Raw genomic sequence first — 26,490 nt, 5'->3', positions numbered from 1 at the left:
TCCCCCCATCTCCCCCTTCCTCCCACCCGCCCCAAAATCTGAATTTCATATCATGGAAATATTGAGATACATGCAGACAATACAGTGAGGCTTATAACCACGTTCTGTCTGTCTGTGGAACTGGTTACTATGCTGCTCATCCCTTTCAACAGCAAATGTGCCGCATTATTATTTTCACATATATTTTTTAAATAAAATCTCATGTTAAATTCTTATTTAATGCATATTCTATTCACGTCTAGTTATTGACAGAAATCTGCCAAAAAGTAAAAAAAAAATAAATAAATAAAAAAAAGTACCAGATAGAAATACTATTTAGATTAAATACTAGTATTTAATCACATTATTCATATACACTGTTGTTCAAAATTGTGGGTTTGAATTTTTTTTTTAAATGTTTTTTAAAGAAGTGTCTCTTATGCTCACCCAAGCTGCATTTATTTGATCAAAAATACAGTAAAATAATAATATTGTGAAATATTATTACAATTTAGAATAATTGTTTTCTATTTGAATATATTTTAAAATGTCATTTATTCCTGTGATACAAAGCTGAATTTTCAGCATCATTATTCCAGTCTTCAGTGTCACATCCTTCAGAAATCATTCTAATATGTTGATTTGCTGCTCAAGAAACATTTCTGATTATTATCAATATTGAACACATTTAATATTTTGTGGAAACTGTGATTTTTTTTTATTCTTTGATGAATAGAAAGTTCAAAAGAACAGCATTTGTTTGAAATAGAAAACTCTGCAACATTATAAATGTCTTTACTGTCATTTTTGATCAATTTTAATGAATCTTTGCTCAATAAAAGTATTAACTTCCTAAAAATTTAAAGTGACCAATCAATGTGCCATTTAAAGGTGTCAAAGTTTGGCACATTTAAACAGTATATTATATGCAATACAAATATATCTTATCTAGATAGTTATCTAAATCTATATTTTTACCCACAAACCTCTCAAACTTTGATAAATCTGGTGCTAACACTGGTAAAAAATAATAGTACTATGGGGTTTTTGTAAGATCTACAAGCATGATCCTTCTCTGTTCCAGTGCTTCCTTTAACATCCTTCATATAATGTGTGCTCTCTTTCTTTCTTCTTAAAAGACCCATAAGATTAGTGGAGAAAGGCCTCGAGGGGCGTCAGAGTTAGGAAGGGTCCTCTGCGGCCAAACACTCTCTTCAGCTCAGCCAAATGAACCCATTAATATTTTAGATTAATGCAAATACCCACAAAAATGAGGAATAATTGCCTAAAATCAAAATTCAATTAATGTTTAACACAGACGAATCGTCTCTGTACAATACAAGAGGGAAATAGTGAACCTCTGAGGATCTTTTCAATAAACCTGCGCTGATAGAACAACATCTCATGTGGGACAAGAAACTTCGCAAAAGTAATACATGGTGCCATTAATGATCTGAACTCTCTAATGAAGGACTATCATTTCAATCAGACATCAGAGAGGAGAAAAAAAGTGTCCTGTTCCCAAAATACTGCTGTTTAAGATGATGGAATTGAGTTTTAGTGCGCCAGGGATTTCAATTCTATTTCGAAAAGCACTAACTAAGAATAAATGACCGACGATTTTCATCTAAAAGCCTAACTTGTGATGTATCATCTTTAACAAATGTTGTGATGGTGATTCAGATATACCTAATTGTTTGAGGAAAATTCATTTGTGTAGGAACAATGTCCACTGCTCGCATAAAGCCAAATGAAGACGACTGCAAATAAACAAACTATTGACTGGCTGGGTTTCTTACAATTGGTGCTCTCTTGGCTCTGAAACAAATGCTGAATTCCCCCAATTTTACCCAGGGGACGACTGGCGACCGACAAACCGGCAATCTGGAGTGCATTTCTCTGTGATATTTCCTTTCCGTTTCGGGCTGGAGGAGAACATGCTGACACTGAGACATCTGTTGTTGTGTTAAAAACAAACCGGTGGTCCTTTTCCCTGATGCCTGACATGGTTAAGGTGTCCAAAGTTTCTAAAGCGTGCAATGGAACATGACAACAACAACATATTAAAAATATTAGCATGAGCCACTTCATTTACATTTTCTGAAAATTTCAGTGTTTGCTTGTGCAAAACTTGCTAACGCAATGCTACTAATAGTGGAAGTTCAAATAAATGTGATTTATAATAATATATAAAGACCAAGATAATGAGCAACTGTTTGTACTGAAATTCACAGCCACATGCTCCGTTCAGTGTGTTTTAAATGGATAAACAGCACCCCTAGTGGTCAAGAGGCAGTTCAGCTCACAAAATAGCAGGGAAGTTTTGGACACTCCTCATTTTTTCACACATTTTGTAATAATTTTAATGAAATTAAATCTTTATTATATTTGAGCTGCTTCTTTGTCTATATTCCTGCGCTTCTCTCTCTAGACATTCATAAACTAACTTCATGAGATTCTGGGATGATTTTCAACACTGTTGAAGGAGGGACATGGAAGCAAAACAGTCCAACATCTCAAAACTGACCAGTGGATGAAGAAAAGAATGGGTTTTCCTGTTTTGTCTTGCCTTAAGGGGAAAAATTAAATATCAGATTTTGTAACATAGGCATGTACAATTAATCTGTCTTCAAAACCAATTTCAAGCATTGAAGCCTTTAGGTCAGACAGTGTTTAGGATCTGGGAAACATAAAACATTTGACTTGTGGATCCTGCATCACTGTTGTGAGTTTTCCATTTCTGTATCAGCTTTTTTAAACACAAACATCCTCGGCGAAAGCTGAAATTCCAGAAAGAATGTAAGAACTCTCTTTGGTTGCGCACTGCATGTGAATTCAATCAAGCTCTTATTTCCAATAACCTTTTCAATATGGACATGCAGGTGGACAGAATGTCATGCAGAATGTGAAAGCTGCTCTAAATTCTAGTTGAGTGGACGTGAGCTCACAAACAGACAGAGGCTGTCAGGTTCACACACACACACACACACACACACACACACACCTCAGTGATGAGCTCCTCACATTATGTACAATACAGCTATAAAAAAAGGGAGAAAAAAACTAGATAGTGTAATGGTATGGCAGTATATTGTGTTTTTTTTTTAGATATTTTTATTATTTTTAAATGATATTTAACATTTACTCATATAAAATTGTAAAGAATATTGTACTATACAGTGTTAATTAAGGATTTTTTTATGTTACATTATTTATTAATGGTGTAAATTACCTTTCATTTTATATTTTCAGTTTTCATTTTAATTTTAGTAATTTTGTCATTTAATTTTTAGTGCTTTTGTCATTTTATTTTTTATTTTAATATTTCTATATAGCTTTAATTTGTCTTTATTTAAGTTTTTTGCTGTGCAAATAAATATTTTAAAAACTAAATAAAATGACAAATATTTTTGTAACTAGTAATTTTGTTGTGCTTTTGTCATTTTTATTATTATTATTTTTAAATCTTTCTATACAGTTTTAATTTATTTTTAGTTTTTAATTTATCTTTGTTTTAGTAATTTCTGTTGTGCAAATATTACAAAAAAAAAACTAATACACATGACAAATATTTGTTTGTTTGTTTGTTTTTTAAATATTGCTATATAGCTTTAATTTCATTTCAGTTTTAGCATTAGTCATTCACTTATTTCAATTAGCTGCCTCTGCAACATTTCTAATTTTCATTTAAGTTTTTAAGTTTAAGTTTTCATCTAATATTTTTTATTTTATTTTATTTTAGCTTTGTTTCAATTACCGAAAATTATTTTTAATAGTTTTAGTTAACAGTAACAACACTGTTATTTTATAATGTTGTTTGTGACTAATCACAAATGCAAAAACAGCATTATTAAAGAAATAACATATAACACCTTATAGCAACCACATACACTCTAAAAAATGCTGGGTTAAATACAACCCAGTGCTGGGTAAAATATGGACAAACCCAGCGATTGGGTTGTTTTGACCCAGCGGTTGAGTTACTGCCCAGAAGGTTGGGTTAAACATTTAACACAACTGTTGGTTGAAAACAACCCAATCGCTGGGCTTGTCCATATTTTACCCAGCGCTGGGTTGTATTTAACCCAGCATTTTTTTTGAGTGTAGCAATGCCCTATAGCAACCACCCAGAATACCGCAGTAACCAACTAGTGACACCCTAGCAATAAACCTTAGCAATCTTTCTATTTATCTATCTATGCAGTCACATCACTCTCTCTTTCTCTGCAGTACAGTGTGATTGATCCGATTGGAAGTGGGTGGGTTTTGTGATGTGAACCTGTGGATGATCATTCCTGTAGAGCTGTGACCTCCTGATCTCCATCACAGACAAAGCAGATTCAGCCCTTTATCACGCAGAGCAAATCCATTCAGCCCAAGACAATGTCCTTGACCATCCTACAGAGAGGAGCACAACATGCCTTGATTAAAAGCCACTGCGACAAACCAACCTGTGGACCACTACAGGATCATACCACATGCGCTATTTATGGAGTATATAGTATGTCTATACTGCGCATAGTATGCAAATGTCACGAGTACTTGCATACATATGTGCAAGACCTTTATTTAGTTATAGGCTATTGGACTGCCAAAATGTATAACTGGAAGTCACTCGCTGAATTAAACGTGCAACATAGTGTGGTCATGTGACAGCAACACATTAAAATTCTATTTGACAGTTTTTATCTCATTTTTAAACAGCATGCTTGTATTCAATTGCACACTTATCTTGATTAATTTCCAGTGTTTTCACCACTAGGTGATGCCATTGACCGTTGTATTGAATAATAAGAACCTGTTTAGCAGGATTTCACACTTTCCCAGCACTGAATGCAATACTTTTAGAACTGTGTGCGACGCGCTCTCTAATAACACACATGAACACATCCATAAGTGTGAAACTGTGATTATTCAAGTTGCAGGCCTTATCTGAATCAGATATCGGCTACTAAACATGCAATGAGCTCCAGACCAGTGTTGCCAAGTCCGGGATTTTCCAGCGGAATTGGGCTACTTTGACACGGATGCCGCGGGTTGAAGCGACCCCATTAACTTGATAACTAGCCCCTGGGATGCAAAAACCTGCCAAAAATTTGTATTTTAGGTGTATTTTCGCCCCTGAACGCGATTGGGCCAGTTTTGGCCTAGTTTTGAGTAGCACTTTGGAGGGTTTTGTTGTGAAAACCTGGCAACCCTGCTCCAGACTTTAGCGAACATACAGAGATTAAGAGCACGAACAGGTGCTGTTATAATAATAATTATATAAACGGAGGACAAGGGAAGGTAATGAGACCATATTTGTACCACAGCAGTGGAGGGAGTTTTATGTTTCTTGCGTGAGAGCACTGAATGAAGGACTAGGCTCGACTGATATTATATTTCTGCAAAATAATCCCTCATTCAAGACAAACCTGAGCAAAACCGACTTGAAATGAATGAAATGCAGCCAGTAAGAGTTTGAGCAGACGGAGTCACTGCTCTCTTAGTCTTAAATAAACCACTATGCAAGAGTTTAATGTATTAGTCATATATTGATCGTTTAGTGTATCCTGTGTGAGAATATGAGCGTCAACTCATAGAAAACTCACCACTAATTTGTTTGTTGTCATGGAGGTTCTGCTTAAAACCACAAACACGTGACCTACAGCAATCCAACCTACACTGTTTAAGGCACGTTATTGAAATGTGTTCTGCATTTCCTGCATATGAAGTAAAGTATGTTAACCCGATGAATGTGTTGATTACATCCATTAACGTGATATGAAGATAAATTCTGAATATTTTCTCAGCATAGGGATGGATATTTAGATTATCAAACCTTTTGCTTTTGCTATCAGGTCGTCTCATCTGAATCGGGAGAAATCTGCACAGATCAAGTGCCGTTTGCAAACCAAAACAGTTCTAAACAAATATGTGGGTTAGTTTTGATGTGAGAGAAAAACAGGACTTTTTCACTGGAGGAAGTGTTATGGGCTAGTATTTTGGCCAGAAGCACCGGTTAAGTTAAAACATCATAATGATGGATTTGTTTCTTACAAACATGCAGCTTTTTGCTTCATAAGACATTAACTGATGGACTGGAGTGGTGTGGGTTACTTGTGGATTATTGTGATGTTTATATCAGCTGTTTGGACTCTCATTCTGACGGCACCCATTCACTGCAGAGGATCCACTGGTGAGCAAGTGATGTAATGATACATTTCTCCAAACCTGTTCTGATGCACAAACAAACCAATATGCATCTTGGATCGGCTGAGGTTGAGTAAATTTTTAGCAAATTTTCATTTTTGGGTGAACTATTCCTTTAAGAGACCACTGCATCAATTTGCAAAAATGACATGGCATAATTAACCAAATTATTAAACAAATGATCATTATCAATCATTTTAGTGCAGCATCTATGATCTATCTCAAAGCCCAACTGCAAACTAGCAAAAGAAACTGTGGTCAGTGTTGAAAGGAAAAAAATGTGATGTACTGAATGACATTTTTTATTTATCTGTAAACAAACACAATTTGTCATTAAAGTAAAGAACAATAAAACAATGCAAGATGAATGAAACGGATGTAGGAGCTGAAAACAGAGACGTCTAGAAGCATCTGCTCTGATCCTCAGGGACTGATGCTGGACTTCAGAGAGACAGATGCATCAGAACATGGAATTTTTTTTTTTTTTTTTTGCGTTATTTCATTACAAAATACACAGGACAGGCTATTAATATTTATTAATTTTGAATAAACCTTTATTTTATATTTTTAATTTTAACTAGTTTTAGTTTGTTTTAATATTTTTATTATGTACTTTTGACATTTTATTTGTTTTTTATTATTTCTATGTAGTTTAATTTTTATGTCCGTTTTAGTTTCAGTAGTTTTAGTTCTTCAAGTTAAACATTTTTTAATCTCAGTTAGTTGCAACATTTCTAATGCTAGTTTTTCATCGAATATTTTATTTCATTTAAGCTTAATTTTAATAAAGAAAATGGTGTCTATTCATTTAGTTAACAACAACAGTACTGGTCTACGTATGACTTTCTTTACAGAACAAAACATGCTAATTTGATGATCACATGTACAAACATTTCTAAATAATTTTGAGCAGATAGTGAACAAGTATCATCAATTGTCCAGTATGCATGTCACAGGACAGGCTATTAATATTTATTAATTTTGAATAAACCTTTATTTTATATTTTTAATTTTAACTAGTTTTAGTTTGTTTTAATATTTTTATTATGTACTTTTGACATTTTATTTGTTTTTTATTATTTCTATGTAGTTTAATTTTTATGTCCGTTTTAGTTTCAGTAGTTTTAGTTCTTCAAGTTAAACATTTTTTAATCTCAGTTAGTTGCAACATTTCTAATGCTAGTTTTTCATCGAATATTTTATTTCATTTAAGCTTAATTTTAATAAAGAAAATGGTGTCTATTCATTTTAGTTAACAACAACAGTACTGGTCTACGTATGACTTTCTTTACAGAACAAAACATGCTACTTTGATGATCACATGTACAAACATTTCTAAATAATTTTGGAGCAGATAGTGAACAAGCATCATCAATTGTCCAGTATGCATGTGAAGTTCTTCAATAGTATTTAAAAAGCATCCCAGGATTCACCATGATGTGATTTTGCTCCTCAAATGTTTGTTCAAGTCAATTTTAGGTTCCTTAAATTACGATTTTATTCATGCTATGTTAATATGGACCCTGAGTGTCACACTCAAGATGATTAAATCAGATCAGAGTGTTTATACTGTTCAATAATGGCTCAGTCCAGATGTCCCGGGACAGGAGGCACAGCTGCAGTCCGTATCCATAGATCCAGGGATGTGTAACCGGGAAAAAGGCTCATTAGAGGACTGGACAATGATGAATTCTGGGATATGTGGCTTCTCTGACTGTGATTCATTGTATATGGGCTGCACAGTTCTGTTTGTGACTAAATGTCCTGTGGGTGCTGCGATACAGGTGGATTGTGGGTAACACAGCCATTCTGAACACAGTGGGATCTCTGCAGGGTTAATGGGATGGCATGCTGCTGTGGTTGCCATGGCGGCAGGGTGCCTCGGTGAACAGCATGCTGGATGTTTACGGAAAACGGCCGACTGGGGACACTTTGAGAAAGAGGATTGTTTTGGGATGGATCTGACAACACCATGCCAGTCTTTTCTATAGAGGAAGAGTGATTATTATGAAATGGGATGGAAAAATGGCCTGGAATAGAATTACAGGAGTTTGGAGGATGTGGGAAAGATTTCAGAGTGCCAAAAAGGTCCAGCGAGTCATTTGCACATTCTCTTTCTGGTGCTTTTTGTCCGTAAAAGTCCGATTCTGTGAGCTTCTGTGAATGAGATGATGAATATTCACATCTCATTATCTGGTTGCCTGGCAACACAGAGTTTTGTTGCCGCCCAGTGGTGTCACTTTGAGATGTAGGTCCGTTTAACATGTTCTGGCTGATGCCTCTGGCTGAAGTCTCTCTCAACAGAGTGTCTTCGACATATGAGAAAACATCATTGGCCTGAATGAGATGATGAATATTCACATCTCATTATCTGGTTGCCTGGCAACACAGAGTTTTGTTGCCGCCCAGTGGTGTCACTTTGAGATGTAGGACCGTTTAACATGTTCTGGTTGATGCCTCTGGCTGAAGTCTCTCTCAACAGAGCGTCTTCGACATATGAGAAAACATCATTGGCCAGAATGTCATTGAGTTGGATGGGTTCCTCTTCCTGTAGCTGCAGTAGAGCTTCTTCCTTTTCCTTCAGCTGCTCTTTAAGGACTCTGTCACTATGTCTGGAGAGTCTGGCATGGCCTGGGAGGTGAAATCCCATCGGATGCTGTTGGGAACGCTGAGCAGGGCATGGCTGTCCATGAAGACGTCCTTCAGAGAGAAGTGAGACGCTGGCTCCGGGGGCCGGTTGTAGACGGAGAGGTCATGACTCAGTAAGGAGCCCAGGAGGGAGTCGGGATGTACGGCGTTGCTGGATGGATGATCCTGCAGCCCCGGGATCATCAGAGAGGGGGAGGTTTCGTACAGGAGAGCCTCTCCAGTCGCAAAGTTGAAGGGAAGCTGCAGTTGCCTTTGACGGAGTTGCTCCTCGCCTTCTTAATTTCTACAGGTTCAATAAAATAGTGAAACTGATTGTTTTTATAAAAGCATACTGATGCTCAAAGGGCTTTACAAAAATAAAGCCTTAAATAAATCAGATTGGCCTATAAAATATATCAAACTGATGTTTGGGTGAATCTCACCTCATACACTCAAAAAAGACCCAGCGGTTGGGTTGTTTTGACCCAGCTATTGGGTTGTTTTGCCCAAATCTCTTATTCTTTATTCTTAATGATGTTTAAGAATTTAGTATTACTAATTTAGAATTTATTCATTATTTATTTATTTTATATATATATTAGCAAATGGCTGCAATATAACAAAGAGTGAAAAATTGAAGGGGGTCTGAATACTTTCCGTACCCACTGTATATATATATGTATATGTAATATCATTTATATCATATCATTTATATATGTACATTTAATCAGCATGAAGTACAACACATCACTACCATAATGTAAACACATGATATTTATTTATTTATTTATTTTGCATTATAATAATGATTCTGTTTAATTTTGGGGTTAAATATAGCCTGTGCTGATAGCTGATAATTATTTTTGTTATGGCTGATAATCAATATGATGGCTGATACTATGGTCTATACAGTCAAAACTCCATGCTTTTACATGTTTAAAGTAAAATCAGGAATAAAACCATTAAAAATGTTAGAAATGATTAAAAAATGGTTTAATATTTTGATAAAAAAGCTTATATAACCAGCAAAAAAGAAGAAACGTTTAACTGTTAAATTGACCAAAAACCAGACCTATGTAAAATATAGTGAATATACAGAAATACAGCAGGAAGTGAGCAGCTGTGAGTGTCAGAGGAAGTGAAGAGCACTCACGTCAACGGTTTCTGATGGCAGATGATGAAGTCGGGTTTGCCTGCCTTGAGCACCATTCTAGCGTTGGCCTGGACCCAGATCCACACGCCGGTCTTACTCAAGAGCCTGAAGATGGAGAAACCGCTCTCTCCTGTTTTCATCACTGTAACACAGAGACACGAACCTCAGAACATCCAAGTACATGTGTTCAGAACAACGGTGCGCTAGAATGCGAGTGAAATCTTACTGCGTAAGTGTTTGTCAGCGCAGTACATAATGTCAGCAGCATGGATGAACTGATATCCAGATCCTCTCATGCACAGCTCCTGCTCAGTGTAACCCAGAACCACCTTCCCCCTGGAAGACACACGAACAAACAGTTAACAGTGACACATACCCTCCGTAATGAAGTCAGTGCGGATCCTCACCTGGTGTCCATGCCCACTGGCGTAAAATCCAGTTTGTGTTTGGTCTGGAAAAAGAGGGTCTTGGTCCTGATTTCTAGGAGAGCAGGGGGCTGAACGGGGGTGGCGGTGGCAAACAGGGCGAGCTCTGAGAGACCCGATGCTTTGCCCTCTGTGGTCCGGTCTTGTCTGTGAAGATATTTCAGCCGTCCCTGAAAATTGAGCGCCTTTGTGCACAAAAAAAAAGCTGTGTTCATTAAAGGTGAACCATTTTTTAATGACTTTATTTTGCATGTGTGTAGGGCCCTATGAAATGATTTCTTTCACCCAAATCCTGTTTTTTATTTTTCTCTAATCATTTTCTCTGGATTTTTTTTCAGTTTTCGTTTTTCTGCACGAATTTCTACTAAATTATAGTAATCAAAAAGCATGTCTAATTAGCTGCCTAAATCATGAAACTAATACAATTTAACTATAATTTATTAAAAGTTTAACAAAAAGAACATTTTTAGGGCCCTATGAAATCCATTTTATTTTTTTCTAAATTGTGACCCTGGAGCACAAAAGCAGTCTTAAGTCGCTGGGCTATATTTGTAGCAATAGCCAAAAAACATTGTATGGGTCAAAATTATCGATTTTTCTTTTATGCCAAAAATCATTAGGACATTAAGTAAAGATCATGTTCCATGAAGATATGTAGTAAATTTCCAACTGTAAATATATCAAAACTTAATTTTTGGTTAGTAATATGCATTGCTAAGAACTTCATTTGGACAACTTTAAAGGTGATTTTCTCAATATTTTGATTTTTTTGCACCCTCAGATTCCAGATTTTCAAATAGTTGTATCTCGGCCAAATATTGTCCTATCCTAACAAACCATACATCAATGGAAAGCTTATTTATTCAGCCTTCAGATGATGTATTAATCTCACTTTCAAGAAATTGACCCTTATGACTGGTATTGTGGTCCAGGGTCACAATTCTGTTTTATTCAGTTTTTTTTTATTACAATAATAGGGACCTATGAAATGTTTTATTTTTTTTCACAAATTCTGTCTGTTTATGGCTATGGCTATGGCTATTTTCATGGCAAAATCAATGTATTTTAAAAGAAACAAACAGTAGTAACATATAGTAGTAATGAAAAACAACCAATTCACTTCAGTATAACAAACATTAAGATTTTTCATTTCAAGATTCGATCAAAAAAATGTAAGATAATTTAAATTTAAGATAATTTAAGATTATTTCTGGTGAAACATCTTTAAGAACACAGATTTTTTTTTTTTTTTTTTTACATCCATTAGAGAACCTTCTGAGTGAAAGCATTGCCTACTGGCATGTTATCTGTTTAATTTAACAAATTTATAATAAAAATGGAGGTAATCAAATGAAGACATAAAACATTAACAATTTAAATAGTCTTTAACATGTAATCAATTGAAAATTGAACTATTAAAATTAACATTTGATACACATTTGATTTATTCATCCAACATTTTCCAAATTCCATGACATTCCACATTATACAGTAAATTCCATTTTTATTACTGAATTACAATTCCTGTGTGTGGTCCTGTGCGTCTCACCAGGAAGCCGGAGGAGTTGTCCAGAAGGCAGCGGAGACGACAGCAGAAGCTCCTCTCCAGGAAGGACGAGTTCTCTGGAGGAATCCTCTCACTGCCCACTGGCCCTGCAATTAAACACGACATTTACATAAATCACATTTATATCATCCACCAGGGACACAGTTCAGCTTCATTCTGCTGTTAATAGCAAGTTCTGTTAATAGCTGCCACAGTCCACATTAAGGAAATGTACAAGTACATCTCTATTTTGAATTCTTCTGAATGCACCTACAATTTTTTTTTTAAGATCACCGACATCATTTTGATTTTAAAAATGCACAATACACTGTCCTTAATTCCTATTTAGGATTATATGTTAGGATGACATATTTTAGTATACTGTTTAAAAAATTGGGCACAGTAAGATTTTTGAATGATTTTGACTCACCAAAAGCTGCATTTATTTGATTTATCTGGTAACTGAAAAAAAACCCCATTAAAACTGTAATAAGTTCTAAAATTAATAACTGGAAATAAATGTAAAAAATCGAACTGAACTAAAACTAAAACTGAAATGTACAAAAAATTAAATACCAATACAATTGCTAAAAACAAAAATGACTAAAAACAAACAAACAAAAAATACAAAAGCACATCACAAAATTACTAAAAATTAAAATGCTAATTATTTTTTAATTTTAACCAAAGCTACAATGGTATATAAATAATACTAAAATAACACTGTTATCAATATTGAAAACAGCATTTTCAGGATTCTTTGATGAATTGAACGTTCAAGAACAACATTAATTTGAAATAGAAGTCTTCTAAAACATTATTAATGTCTATATTGTCATTTTTTTATCAATTTATTTCCATCCTTGATTACTAACAGTATTAATTTCTTTCTTTTTTTAATCTTACTGATTCCAAACTTTTGAACTTTTTCAGCATACAGTATATAATGTTGCATATTCATACTCATTTAATTTAACATACTGCTGTTTGCATACTAAGTAGTGGAAAAGTAAACATATTCGGACAAAGGGAGTGTGCAATGTAATGTTTACTTCGAGTTTAACCCAGAACATTCCTTTAAACTGAAATACACTGTGTGTAATTGCAATGAAGGTCATTCAGTACATACTGATACCAACCATCAATGCTGGACTCGGGGTCGAGGGCAAAGTGCAACTTGCATCTGAATGTGACCCGGTCATCGATGTGGATCAGATCAAACATGCTCTGATGAACCACGTCAGACTGTGAGAAGAACGCTTGCATTGGTTAGTTGGGTCTGGGTTACATCTATACATTAAAAACAATTATTTTTAACAGCTTAGTTGTTCACCTGATGGAAACCCAGGTAGTCCTGAATGGTGGGCGAGGCATAGAAGATGGAGCCATCTGTGGACACGACCAGGACAAAACCAGTCAGGGCCTGCGGAGAAAGTGACACAGACCTGTTACTAGACAGCGAGAGCAGGCCACGTATCATTCAAAAGTCATTCTGTCATTTGCCTTCCATTTGCATTTGTATTTTGAACATCACTCACTTGAAGCAGCAGATCAGCTTCAGAGACGCCGATGCCGGCATCATCATTACAGAAAAACTCAGGGACCCAATTCTTCCTTAATGTAGCTGAAATAAAGACAAAAAATAATAATGAAGGATAAATTCAAGAACTTTTGTTATGCTTCTAAAAAAATAAAGATCCCATAAATGGGGAAAAAGAACCCTTTTCGTTTCCTCAAAGAACCTTTTAATGATAAGTTCTTAACAGAACCACTTTTTAGCATGAAGACCATTTTTCACGTGGAAAGGAACCATAGATGCCAATAAAAAAACTAATAAATAAACATTATTTTTCAAAATAACCACACAGCGGAAAATATTATTGTTCTGAGGTTGCTAAATTGAAACTAAAATTAAAACCATAAAAAATATGTTAATATTAAAATAAATGTTAATATAAATATACATTTAAATAAATATAAAATAAATTCAACTTTAACTGTATATAAAATTCCCTTTTTTTAACTGTAAAAATTAACAGCTAGTCGCCAAGGCATTCAATTAAAATTTCATTTTGATTGAATTCAACTTGATGTACTAAAATGACTAAAACTACAACTGAAATAAAAATTAATCAAAACTATATAGACATACCTAAAAAAAAACTACTAAAATGAAAAAAAAATACAATTTACAAAATATAAAAATGAAAACAGAAACTACTTTTAAAAAATGGTTCAAAACTATAACTGTATCTCAATAATACTAAAATGCTACTGGTTGCTAATTGCTGTAAACAAATAAAATTGACAAATTACACACTCATGGTTGTTTGTGAGATGAAGAGAATTAAAAATTAGCTGCTCGCATAAAATTCAAGGCATTGATGTTTGCCTACAAAACCACCACTGGCTCTGCACCCCTTTACATAAATTCATTACGTCAGACTTATGTGCCTCTAGAAGCTTGCGTTCTGCAAGTGAACGTCGCTTTATTGTGCCATCTCAAAGAAGCACAAAATCACTTTCACAGACTTTTACATTAACTGTTCCCTCCTGGTGGAATGACCTGCACAACTCAATCCAAGCAGCTGAGTCCATCTTCAGGAATCGGCTAAAAACAAATCTCTTCCATCTTTATTTGAGCCTCTAACTCTAGCACTCTCTATTCTAATTCTATTCGTAGCTGCTCGCATTAAATTCAAGGCATTAATGTTTGTCTACAAAACCACCACTGGCTCTGCACCCATTTACCTAAATTCATTACTTCAGAGTTATGTGCCCTCTAGAAGCTTGCGTTCTGCAAATTAATGACACATTATTGTGCCATCTCAAAGAGGCACAAAATCACTTTCACAGTCTTTTACATTAACTGTTCCCTCCTGGTGGAATGACCTGCACAACTCAATCCAAGCAGCTGAGTCCATCTTCAGGAATCGGCTAAAAACAAATCTCTTGCATCTTTATTTGAGCCTCTAACTCTAGCACTCTCTATTCTAATTCTATTCTTTATAAAAATAAAAATAAACTTGCCCCTTTTAGACATGCACTCTATTTATTTACTGCTTGTTTTCTTAAAAAAAAAAAAACTAACACTTGCTTCTCTAATGTTTTTGTATTCTATCTCTGTTTTCCTTTTTATTTATTATACAATTTACAAAAGCAAAAAAGGTCTCTAACACTAGCTTGCTCTATTCTTTTTCTATTCTATCCGTTTTCTTTTTATTTATGATATGATTTAAAAAAAAAAAACTTGCTACGTGTACTGCGTTAAGCTAACTGAGACTTGTTATAGCACTTGTATATCATTGCTCTTTTGTTGATTTTGATGGCTTTTATTGTCCTCGTTTGTAAGTTGCTTTGGATAAAAGCGTCTACTAAATGTCTAAATGTAAATAAATTACATTTGTTTTGTTTTGTTTTCTTTCACTTTAGCAAAAAGAAAAAAGACAAACAAAAACTAGGTTAATGGAGTCTGTGATATCTTGTGAAATCGTGTCACATGTACATCTTCACATCAAAGTGCTGTAATTTTTCAGCATTATAGTTTGGATATTTTGTACTGAAATTGGTGGTATTATGCTTAATCACCTGCTGGCACGTCTCCTCCACACCTCTGAGTTAACACACCCAAACACTCCTTCATAGTCCTCCTGTCTGACTCCACAACAAGCTTCTTCCAGCCTCTCTCACCTTTATTCTTTTGTATTTATTCACAGCTACTAGGGTGAAAAGTTTAGGGATGACAATTCAGACTCCAACGACTAAATAATGCCATTCTCATAACGACAAAAGCATATATTTTTAACATAAATAATCCAAAATACAGTTTCATATTTGCCCATAAGAAATATTTCTGGCCTAATTCACTTGAAAATTTGATCCTGAACTAAGAAATATAAAATCCCAACCACAAAACAGGATGACGCTGCTATGTTGTAAGGCATTTTGGCATGCCAATTTGGAAGATTTTACTAAACTCATATTCTTTCCCAGTGGGTGTGAAGAGAACGCAATGTCCAATTGAGTCATTTGAAACATTTAAGTAAAGCACTTGGGCACTGATTCACTTCTAGCTCTGCTAAAATGAAGAAAATCATGATGAGCACAGGAAAATAACCAAGTGGTCTTTTATTTATCCATTTAGCTATTCAACCATTTACAACCTATTACAACCATTATTATATTATATGGTTAATATTGTTACTTCATTTGTTATTTTTTTTTATGGTTGCTGTTCTTGTGCATACTATATCTACTCTTGTTATAATTTAATTTTCTCCCTTCTCTATTTTTGTTTCCTGTGAAAAGTCCACCTGGACTTTTTTATGAACAAAAGAGACAGAATACATATACATATTAATGGTTATACCGTATGTGTATATGTAGCTAATGATATCAGTCAATAATAGTATCTGTAATTGTATGATACAGTCTGTTCATGTGGAGAAAATCCAAATAAAAAGTGAGGGGGAAAAGAAAATAGCCAAGGGCCCAAGGCATGCAACTGACATTCTTGTTTAGCAACTGACATTTTTGTTTGTTTGTTTGTTTTACATGATGATGTTTACATAGGGGACTTATGTGCAACAAAGTGGAAGCTCATTCACATAAATGAAATGTACACTTTATTGTCATTTTTGTAAAATAAAATAAAAGAAATGCCAAGTTTCGCATAAATTTTGAGAGAAACAGAAGGTGCATATCTCTTGCTCTGGGTGTCAGATGTCTTGCTAAAACATAAGGCCAAACCATAACAGAGGGCAAAGACAGCATATTTATGAGTGACATTTTTAGCTAAAACTTTGCTTTTAAGTTAAATGCAAAACTGACATGAGGAAAGCATTATTCTACTCTCTTACCCTACACTGTAAAAAATGACCGTGAATTTAATGGTAAAAGACTGTAAAAATGCTACAGTAAAAACCTGTTAAATGGTTAACGGTAAATTCCCCTACTATATACGGTGAAAAACAGTATTATTTACGGTAAAATTCTGGCAACCACAGCTGCCGGTTTTTTACTGTATATTTTACAGAATTTTTTTTACAGTGTATTACAATACATTTCAGAAAACGGTTGACATCCGATATGTACTGTTGCATATATGCACAGCAAAATATAATATATAGATGCAGTTACAAACGTGTATACATGCGAACATGTGATGGCACAGACAGACAGGAACAATTGCTTTACACAGAGAAACAAATGTCTGTTCAACTCTTTGGCAGTGAGATGAGCAAACTTCCTTGAAAACCGGAGCAGAACATTATAACCTGCTCGACGGGTTCCCCGTCAATACAGAACTTTCACAGAACAGCAATTTCACAGTAGCCTAAGAATTGAGGGTATAAATGTGCTTAATTGTCATGAAAATAATGTTTCATCCAAAAATAAAACCGTAATGGTCCCAATAACAGTCTTTACTTTCTTTATGAAAAATCAAACTCATTTATGATCCATTCGTTTCTTGAAAATGTTTTATTTTACTCTGACATTGAGAGGGACTCTGATAGCTGTGCAGAAGGTAATGCAAGGATCATTATGCCACCTAAGTCATACCGCACGACTGCAGCTGCAAATGATGCTGTCAGTTTGCTCTCCTGTTACCTCTGAACAAAATCAGCACCTGCCACCTGCTCTAAAGACTCATTAATACAGTTTCATTTATAATGCATTGACCTCCATGACTCACATATTCCCCTGAATACACAGACCTTCATGACATGAAGGCAGATGTCTCTGAATCTCTCTGAGACTCACCAGTGAAGTAGTTTTTGATCTTGAGGTATCCCACACTGAGTCTGAGCACACTGAGTTTGTCCAGTCGGGCTCGGACCTCCTCTGGCAGCGGCAGAAGAACCGTCAGTTTGCCCAGCTCCCCGTTCAGCCGGTCTCTGTGACGCTTTGAAGGATTTGATTTGGTGCCGTCGTCATGTTTAGTCTCAAGGCCACAACTACAAGAATAAGAACAGTCAGTGGACAGGCTTGAGAATTCATATCCGTGTAACTTGCACAGTTCACACAGAAGGCCATTTGAAACCAAATAAAACACTGTTTACATCTACTAACCCAGATAGCACAGGTACGTCTGCAAGATGTCTGTTAAAGATCGCTTCATCTGGAAAGCATCTGCTGTGTACAAACATCTGATAGACGTCTTTAAGATGTCAGTTTTACATACATTCTAAATCATCTTAAAGACCTCTTCTAAACGTCTATTTAACATCTGATAGAAAACGTCCTATAGACATATTGCAGATGAACAAACACTCTAAAAAAAATACGTCTTGCAGACGTAAAACATACATCTCTGTGATGTACGTGTGCTTTCAGGGATAGTAGTTAATAGTTTTTTTAGCCAAGCTCTCCATAAAACAAACAAAACAATGCAAATTAAATAAAAGAAACGCATATTAGACAGACGCTTCATATTTAATGTTTTTTGATGATTTGTAATTACATTTAGTACATTACATTTTCAATAAAATTTTTGCAATTGGTGAGTAAAGGGTGTTTTTTCTGCAGGTGTGGCCTGAGGTTTTGTTGCATTTAAACAGTTTTGACCAGCAGTTTTGAAAAGGTTCGTTTCTACCATTACAGCATTTGCAATAGGAGGATTCTTAGATAATTACATATTAATTCTATATAATCACAGAAACTTTCAGGCTCAGTGTTTGGTTAATCGCCTATCGAGCGGCGATAAGCGCATTAAAAGGTGATATTTTTGCGTTTGAGTGTTTTAAAAAACTGGAGCAGATGTAATTGCCAACATTTCCTCAAATGGCGCAGATTCGTCCAATCGATGTTATTGAGTTTATAGATATGCAAATAAACACATTCCGGGGTTTGGACCTGAAACCTGAATACATTGCGCTCGAGGCACTTTTTTAAATGTAATGGTATGTTCCATGCAGTTTAGGAACCACGCGTGTGTGTTTGTTGTAAATGTAGCCCCTCCCACTCTAATCTGCCAGGGTTGCCAGGTTTTCACAACAAAACCCGCCCAATTGCTACTCAAAACAAGCCTAAAAACTGGCTTTCCGAGGGGGGCTCCCCCAGTAAAAATCGCTTTCCATTGGCTAAATATCATGTTATTGGGGTCGCTTCAACCTGCAGACATGAAAAACAACCCGTGGGAAAACCGCGGACTTGGCAACACTGCACTCTCCCCCCTTCTCCGAATTTCACGTGTGAAGTGATAGTTCAACACGAGGAAGGTTGACGCGCAATAAAAAAATTAAAAAAAAAACATAAACAAAACAATCTTTCTCATATGTTTTATCGTTTAGATTTTAAATCCACTTGTGAAAATCGTAGCCTTGACAAAATAATAAAATAAACTCATTTAAACGAACTTTTTACCTCTTGTGAGCGGGTCTCTTCCTCTTCTTCACCGTATATAACCCTCCATTCCCCAGCATGATGTCTCATTCAGTTTTAATTTGGTAGTAACCCTGTTAATTGTCAGTCCTGATGATGAACTGCTGTTGTAGACACATTAATGCATGATCAGATTCTCTCTTTCACAATGACCCCTGATCCTCATGAACTCAAATGTTCCCAGCCTATGAGTGTCCCGATGTCATTATATAACAGACCAGCATCACTCCAAACCAAAAAATACCATAATGCAAATAAAAGAATCCCAGCTGGAACACACACGAGTTCATCCAGACAGCACAGAGTAGCTTGAAGAGCGCACAATGAACGTAATCCTGACTCAAAAGAGAGCTGTCAAGATTAATTGTCAGGAATAAAGTACAGCTTCATATTTCCAGACTAGTGAGTGAGTGTTTGTAGGACAGCAGGAGGAGTAATTATGGAATAGCAAATAAAGAGAGTTCCCTGCATCATATAGAGATCAAGAAAACCTAGTGTTTGGTGCGCTCTAGTGCACATACTGAGACAGGTCAGGAATAAACTACATCAATTTACTGTTGTTCATACTCAGGGTCAAAGGTTTGAGCTAGAAAACTCACTCAGCCCACCTTAGCAACCGCAAGCAATGCCTTGGCAACCACTCAGAACACCCTAATAAGATTATGGAAGCAAATTCTGCTCAAACTATATTCAGAAAAATCTAGTCAGACTTAAAAGGGATCATTCATCCTCAAGTTGTTCCAAAACTGTATGCGTTTCTGCTCAACAGAAGATATTTTGAAGAATGTTGGCAACTAAACAGTTGATGGTAGCCATTGACTTCCATAGTATGGAAAAAAATGTATGGAGGTCAATGGCTACCGTCAACTGTTTGGCAACAAACATTCTTCAAAATAACTTCTTTAACGCTCAAAAACTCATACAGGTTTGGAACAACTTCAGGGTGAATAAATTATGACAGATTTTCATTTTTGGGTGAAGTATTCCTTTAATATGCAATACAAAACTTTATAACATGTTACGTAACACATATGCAGTCATTTACAGTATAGCAGAATGAATTTGTTAGGTACAACTCAAGATGCTTAAGTCTAAGAAACTGATTATTTCTATGAGTTTAAGTAGTTTATCGCTGCCTAAACCAATAAAAACCATTATCATTCTGAGGCATTATAGACATTGATAAGACCAAATCACAGGGAATCTATGTGTAACAACACTGCATTTATCTGATGCTCCTCTGATGATTCATTTCCTAAATTACTCCGTGTTCTGATTGCTTGTATATACAATAGCTTTACTGTAGTTTATCCTTTGTTTGGTGATTTTTATACACTTCTAAAATGCAATGTGGCAAAGAAATGTGCTCTTTGCTGATTGGTTAAGACCGAACCTACGGCATTTGAGAAGTATTTAAGTGAAGATGCTCAGTTATCCAAATATTTAATATAATATAATATTCATAATAACCAAGAGCAAGTTTATCTAAAAATGATGAATGGCTTCAAAGCACTTTCAGGGATGTATCATCTCATTATTTAGCATACTATTATTGTGTTTAACAAGATGTCACAAAACAGGCCAAAGTTACGCTCTGAGCCTGATTTATTAACAACATATTTCATGTTTTTGTGGTGTCACAACCACCTTTGTTTATTTGAAGTGTTTGCACTAACTATAATGCATGTTTGTACAAGGGTTTCTGTAATGGTCTTTACCACACTGAATGTCAACCCCTGAGAGATGTAAAGTACACAGAAATACATATGTGCTTATTTTATTTTTATTGTTATCATTTTACCGTATACGAGTAGGATGATAAAAGTGTAGCATAGAAAAAACAGGCATAAAACTGAACACTTTATTAATAGCATTTATAAACTGAAACCCAGTCCAAAAATTATATTATACTTTGATTTAATCCAAAAATTATATTATACACTGAAAAAAAAAATTGTTGTAGAAACAATTTTCACTTAGAAAGTACTAGTAAATTTCACAAATAATTACAAAGAAATGGCAAGTAACACACTGAATTAAACTTAAAATTTGGAGAAAGAATGAAATAGTATTTTCTTGTAAAACACTCCAATAATCTTTTTTTTTTTGCTACTTCGAAAAATCATTTTTACATCGTACAGTTTGATCTATTCTCTTTTTGACTTCTTGGTTTTCAACCTTTGAAGACCCAGGTACTGATTTAGAAATGTCATGAAAATGAAAACAATATTATATATAGGCCTATTGTATATTATTATCTGTATTAGTGCCTATATCTATGTATACATAATCTCCACGAACCCCTGATTGAAACCCCTGATACTAGATGATAAGACAATAGTTTGAGGATATATAAGCGGGACACAAGCACTTAGTGATAATTCTGGCTCTGTCCTGCCAGAGCTCGACTAGCCGGTTTCACTGAGTCACACAGAACAGCAACACCCAAGTTTCTGTAATCACTTCATTCAGATGAGCCCTTCACAATGGAATTGATCTACTTTATTACAACATTTTTTGTGTCGCTGTCATTTCGGAAGTGAACAAACTTGACTTGACGAAAGAAATGTTCCATCAACAACTGTTTTTGGACCCTTTTCACAAGACTGTGATGACGCGTTTAACGGTCATCAGCATCGTAAATCCTCGAAAGTTTTTCATATATATATATATTTTTAAATGTATGTACATTTATAACACTATTCTTTGTATTATATCACCTTTGCATCAAATAACAAAAACAGTTAATGTTAATGCGAGGGTGTTTCTAATGCAGCGTCTATGGGAGGGATGGTAAATTTGACATCGTTCTCTCTTCTGACAGCCGTTTTCAGTCTCTTTCTATTTTTTTCCTTTTATTGAAAGTCATGAAAACACTATCGTGGAGTTTTTCTTTTGCTATTTGAGCAAATGGGAATGCAAAAAATATATGTGTGGTACTCTCCCATTCACTGCTATTCAAGATAACCCAACTATGACGACTTCCGCTGCTGAGAAACCCGGAAATGTGAAAAAGGTCCATTGGGTACTTAGCAGTGTTGCCAACTGCTTTCAATTGAAAGTAGCTAAAACTGGTAGCTAAATGTCACTAGATGACATCACAATGGCAAATTCACTGATCTATATAAAGATGAACGTAGATCAGTGGGCAAGATGAGAACTTAGATAAGGTTTGTCCAAGAAGTTGCTATATTTGTCCCTAAACTTTTGAAAAAAGTCTCAAAAGGGGCAGGGAAGTCGCTAAATCTAGCTACAAAGTAGCTAAATTGGCAACACTGGTTCTTAGGTTGAGCTATATAATTCTTTGGAGATAAAATGTTCTTTCTGTCACATTGTAGTGTTTAGATCTGTTCCAGGTATCATCTATGAAACGTGAAGCCCTCCTGGGTTCTTTAACCTTTGTGCTGGACTGATAATCCTTTACTTAATTCGGTGTTCCTATAGCCAAAAATCACTGAAAGAAATTTTCAATTAGCACAGGTTTTGTATTTCTTTTTGGAACTGACTGTAGGCCTCATTGATCTGAGTTCACACACTTCAGTTTTTGAGTGAAAAAAAGCATTATTTGTGGATAATTTTGGCAATATTCACTCCAAAACTGAGACACATGAGCTCAGATCAATGAGGCCTACGATCAATCAGTTCCAGAAAGAAATACAAAACCTGTGCTAATTGAAAGAAAACAAGCTGATATGAAGATTGAATCCAAAAAGATTGAAAAACTATCAAATATTTTTGGGGAAGTTGAATACCATGTATGAGCAAAGTCAGTAAGTTTCCAGGTCAAACTGCACAACATGCACTAATACAATAGACGTTTTCTCAGTTCGTAAGACCAATTTTGGAGCCTCATCTTCTCATCTTCCACTTGCCTGGCTAGGATAATTATGCAAATAACTTATTTAACTTACTTTATAGAAACTGAAGATAAAATATGTAAGAAAGTGAGCATTTGAAATACAACCTGACATAATGATTTATCAAAGTGGCATCATTTTTGTATGAAAAACCAGATCTGTCTGGACCGAAATGCTTCAGGGTTTCACATGCTGTTGTGTTGCTCAACACCTTCAAAAAACATGCTTAAGTGTGCATTCTTGAAATCATGAGATCCAAAACGAAATATAAATCTCTCAAAAGCTTATTAAAAAGATCTTGCATTCATTCTGCACTTGCATTTTGTTTTTAAATTACCCTTACGAAAAATATGTTTATTCAAGTGTGCTATTAGTATACTTCTTTTAAACTAAAAAATAGGAAAGTATACTTTTAGTCTACTTTTTATGTACTTCTCAGAAATGGGCTTTATGTACTTCTCAGAAATATACTTAAAATGACATTTAAGTATACTTGACTTATTAGACTTATTATGAGCCTACTTAGAAAAAGTCTAAATATATTTGAGCTACTTTTTTATTATTATTTATGAAACTTACCCACATTCAAGTGTTTAAAAAAAGAATGCATGAAGCTAGAATAAAATGTTTTTTTTTACAAGCAGATACCCTGTTCTTTCTTTTGGTGTTTTGTATGTTCAGATATTTATATAACAAAATATATACAAATGAATACCTAAATAGGGACATAGTAGTATACTTAAAGTATGATGTAAAGTTCACTTAAAGAAAACTTACGAGTATACTTGCAGAATAAAACTACTAAACTAGTAGTTTACTGAGATTATACTTCAAAGTGTACTAAAGATTCTACTACAAGTATTTAATTAGAAAACTATCAGTATACCTATAAGTTCATTTTTAGTATAGTTGCAGTACAAGCTAAAAATATTGTTGTAAACTAGTTGTGTACTTAAAGTTTACTACTGTTATACTTAAAGTATACTTAAAAGTATACTTTTATTTACTAGAAAGTGGGCCAATTTAGTCCCAAGGAGAATTGAAATAGTACACTCACAAGTATACTACTAGTACACTGATATTTGTATACTTGCTACATAAAGTATACTTAAAATATACTTGAACTTTACTTAAGTATACTTAAAATAAACTTGAAGTATACTACTTTTTGGTAAGGGTAGCTAATGCATTCGATCTTGATCACATTGAATTTTTGTTTTTATATGTAATGATTATGAAACCAAATTTAAAGGGCCAGCAGTTTAATAGAAGCATTCCTTCACAATGATCATTTTACAAAACATGTGTTTGCATAACGCATTTACTAATTATGATGACAAACATTACGAAGCCATATAGAAACACTGGGATCACTGGGCCTGTATTTTCACTTCTTTTCTCTGGTTAACATACACCCTCCTTTTTCCACTCGTAGCTTAGTTTTATTATTCACACCCAACGGTGTACGACTCCTCTATTGTGCAATAATGACTCTGAAAGCAACAGAACCCCGCTGCTCATTCAGGCATTTCATTGTCTTCACTGATGCGGTGACCCAGCCCTGAAACTGAAACCAGGGTGATGGAAGTCAACAGCACTACAAGGGTGAATCACACACAAACATTTCACCTCAAAATAACAATTCAAAATAAATAAATGATGCTTAATGGGGGGAAAAAAAGCCTAGTTTTATTGCTACATTCCCCCTTATTGCCGCAATGTTTTATTCTGCATTTCTCATTGTACTTGATTAATCTCAATGTTGAATTTTAAAAACCTATTTTTAGAAAATGTTATATAATATTTAATATTATAAATTATAAGTATTAAATACTACAGTTTTAGTATTATTAGGCTATTATAATTTTTCAAAATTCTGTCTTTTAAGCTAAATTCTAGTATCAGATATATTTGTATTATCAGTTGGGTAAAATAGGCGCATGTTGTCACAAAAGGTCAACGTGTGTCTTTCCCCCTGGGCAATAGCAGTGTTCAATATTTAATATAATCTTGACCTTATATAAAATAATTTAGGTTTTTGTGTCTTGACCTTCTAGGATGACCCCACCCTGCGAAATATTCATACAAATATCACAAGCATGACAACTATCCCCGTTTTCCTGTTGATTCTAAAAACGCATTTTTTTCCGTTAAGTTCACATTGAAAACATCTTCTGTCAGCATATTTTGTACACCGTCCACCATTTCCCAAATTAAGCCACACACCTGCTGTTGACATTCGTACAGCGTTCCGCTCATATTTTCATACAGGTCACCGTGGAAACACCAATGTGCGCGTGTCCCAAAGTTTCGACCTAAATTCCGGAAGTTTCATGGGACGGAACCTCCATATATGAATAATTGTGGGAGGAGCCACAGTTACAGGTGTATAAGTTCTGCAGGTTTAAGCGAGTCGTGCGATTGATACCAGTAAGCTACCCGAGCGAACGAGGGAGAGCGTGGAAGGAGCACGTCTTCGGGTTTTAAGGTTTAAGTTTTTGCTTTTTAGTTGGAGTCACACCAGGATTCGTATTAATTAGATTTCAGGATTTCCCGTTGAAGTGCACCTGGCTGTTTGGGAATACGTTTTGTGCTGTTCTAAAGTTTAGATGTGTTATTTTGAGTTCAAATGCTAAAAATCAGTGGAATCTCCTGGGGTTTCACGTCTTTCCAGTTGTGTTTGGGAGTGGTTTGGATGGTTCGTTTCTTTGGGAGTGGCATCAATAGCAAGTGTGCTCCATGTGAGAGTTTGGGAAAGTCTTTATAATCCCCCTTGATTAATTTGAAGGTTTATGGCACAAGCTTGATTTGTAACCTTGTTTGCATGGGAAAGGGGAAAGCTGTGCTACATTATAGCTAGAAAGCATTAACCGGGTTAATTTGGTTTACAAGTAAGCTTATTTAAATATCTCCTTAATAATTTGCTCTTCTTTTTTTCCACCAGAAGAGAAACCTAAAGACTCCTTGGATATGGCTTTCAACACACTGACCTCAAGAGCTGTGTTGCACTATGATGAGTGGGTTAAGGAAGCAGGTGAGTTTGCACCGACAGCATGTTTGTGTAAGGTTTCTGTAATTGGCTGGGAAATAAGACGTCTTTTGCCTCGCTTGTAGATCCACGGACCGAGAACTGGCTGCTTATGGCCTCCCCTTTCCCTCAAACATTCATAATCGCTGCTTACATCTACTTTGTGACATCGCTGGGGCCTCGGCTGATGGAAAACTGCAAGCCCTTTGACCTCAAGCGTACAATGATCATCTATAACTTCAGCATTGTGGCGTTTTCCCTCTACATGATTTACGAGGTTCGTTAACATGTTGCATCAT

General features: G+C 35.1%; 2 protein-coding genes across 2 annotated transcripts in view; one reads left to right on the top strand and one right to left on the bottom strand.

The window, feature by feature from the left end:
• Positions 1-8,528: 8,528 nt before the first annotated feature.
• Positions 8,529-25,472, bottom strand: LOC107704167 (aryl hydrocarbon receptor-like). Its single transcript, XM_016507041.1, is given in 11 exon segments — positions 8,529-9,103; positions 9,953-10,094; positions 10,179-10,288; positions 10,360-10,562; positions 11,927-12,030; positions 13,063-13,168; positions 13,257-13,346; positions 13,462-13,547; positions 17,687-17,880; positions 19,289-19,410; positions 25,390-25,472. Coding segments are annotated over 10 exon segments (1,446 nt in total). The 5' UTR covers positions 19,348-19,410; positions 25,390-25,472; the 3' UTR covers positions 8,529-8,751.
• A 92-nt stretch (positions 25,473-25,564) lies between these two features.
• The window catches only part of LOC107704168 (elongation of very long chain fatty acids protein 7-like), a 3,517-nt gene continuing 2,591 nt past the window's right edge, over positions 25,565-26,490 (top strand). The window contains exons 1-3 of the mRNA XM_016507043.1: positions 25,565-25,651; positions 26,108-26,197; positions 26,278-26,468. Of these exons, the coding sequence (XP_016362529.1) occupies positions 26,134-26,197; positions 26,278-26,468 (255 nt within the window). The 5' untranslated portion in view covers positions 25,565-25,651; positions 26,108-26,133. The remainder of the gene's footprint in view (positions 25,652-26,107; positions 26,198-26,277; positions 26,469-26,490) is intronic.

This window comes from Sinocyclocheilus anshuiensis, unplaced genomic scaffold, assembly GCF_001515605.1.
Source record: "Sinocyclocheilus anshuiensis isolate Anshui unplaced genomic scaffold, SAMN03320099.WGS_v1.1 scaffold690, whole genome shotgun sequence".
In the NCBI taxonomy this organism is placed as follows: Eukaryota; Metazoa; Chordata; class Actinopteri; order Cypriniformes; family Cyprinidae; genus Sinocyclocheilus; species Sinocyclocheilus anshuiensis.
The sequence above is the reverse complement of the archived record's forward strand: the minus strand, read 5'-3'. Positions and strand labels throughout refer to the sequence as shown.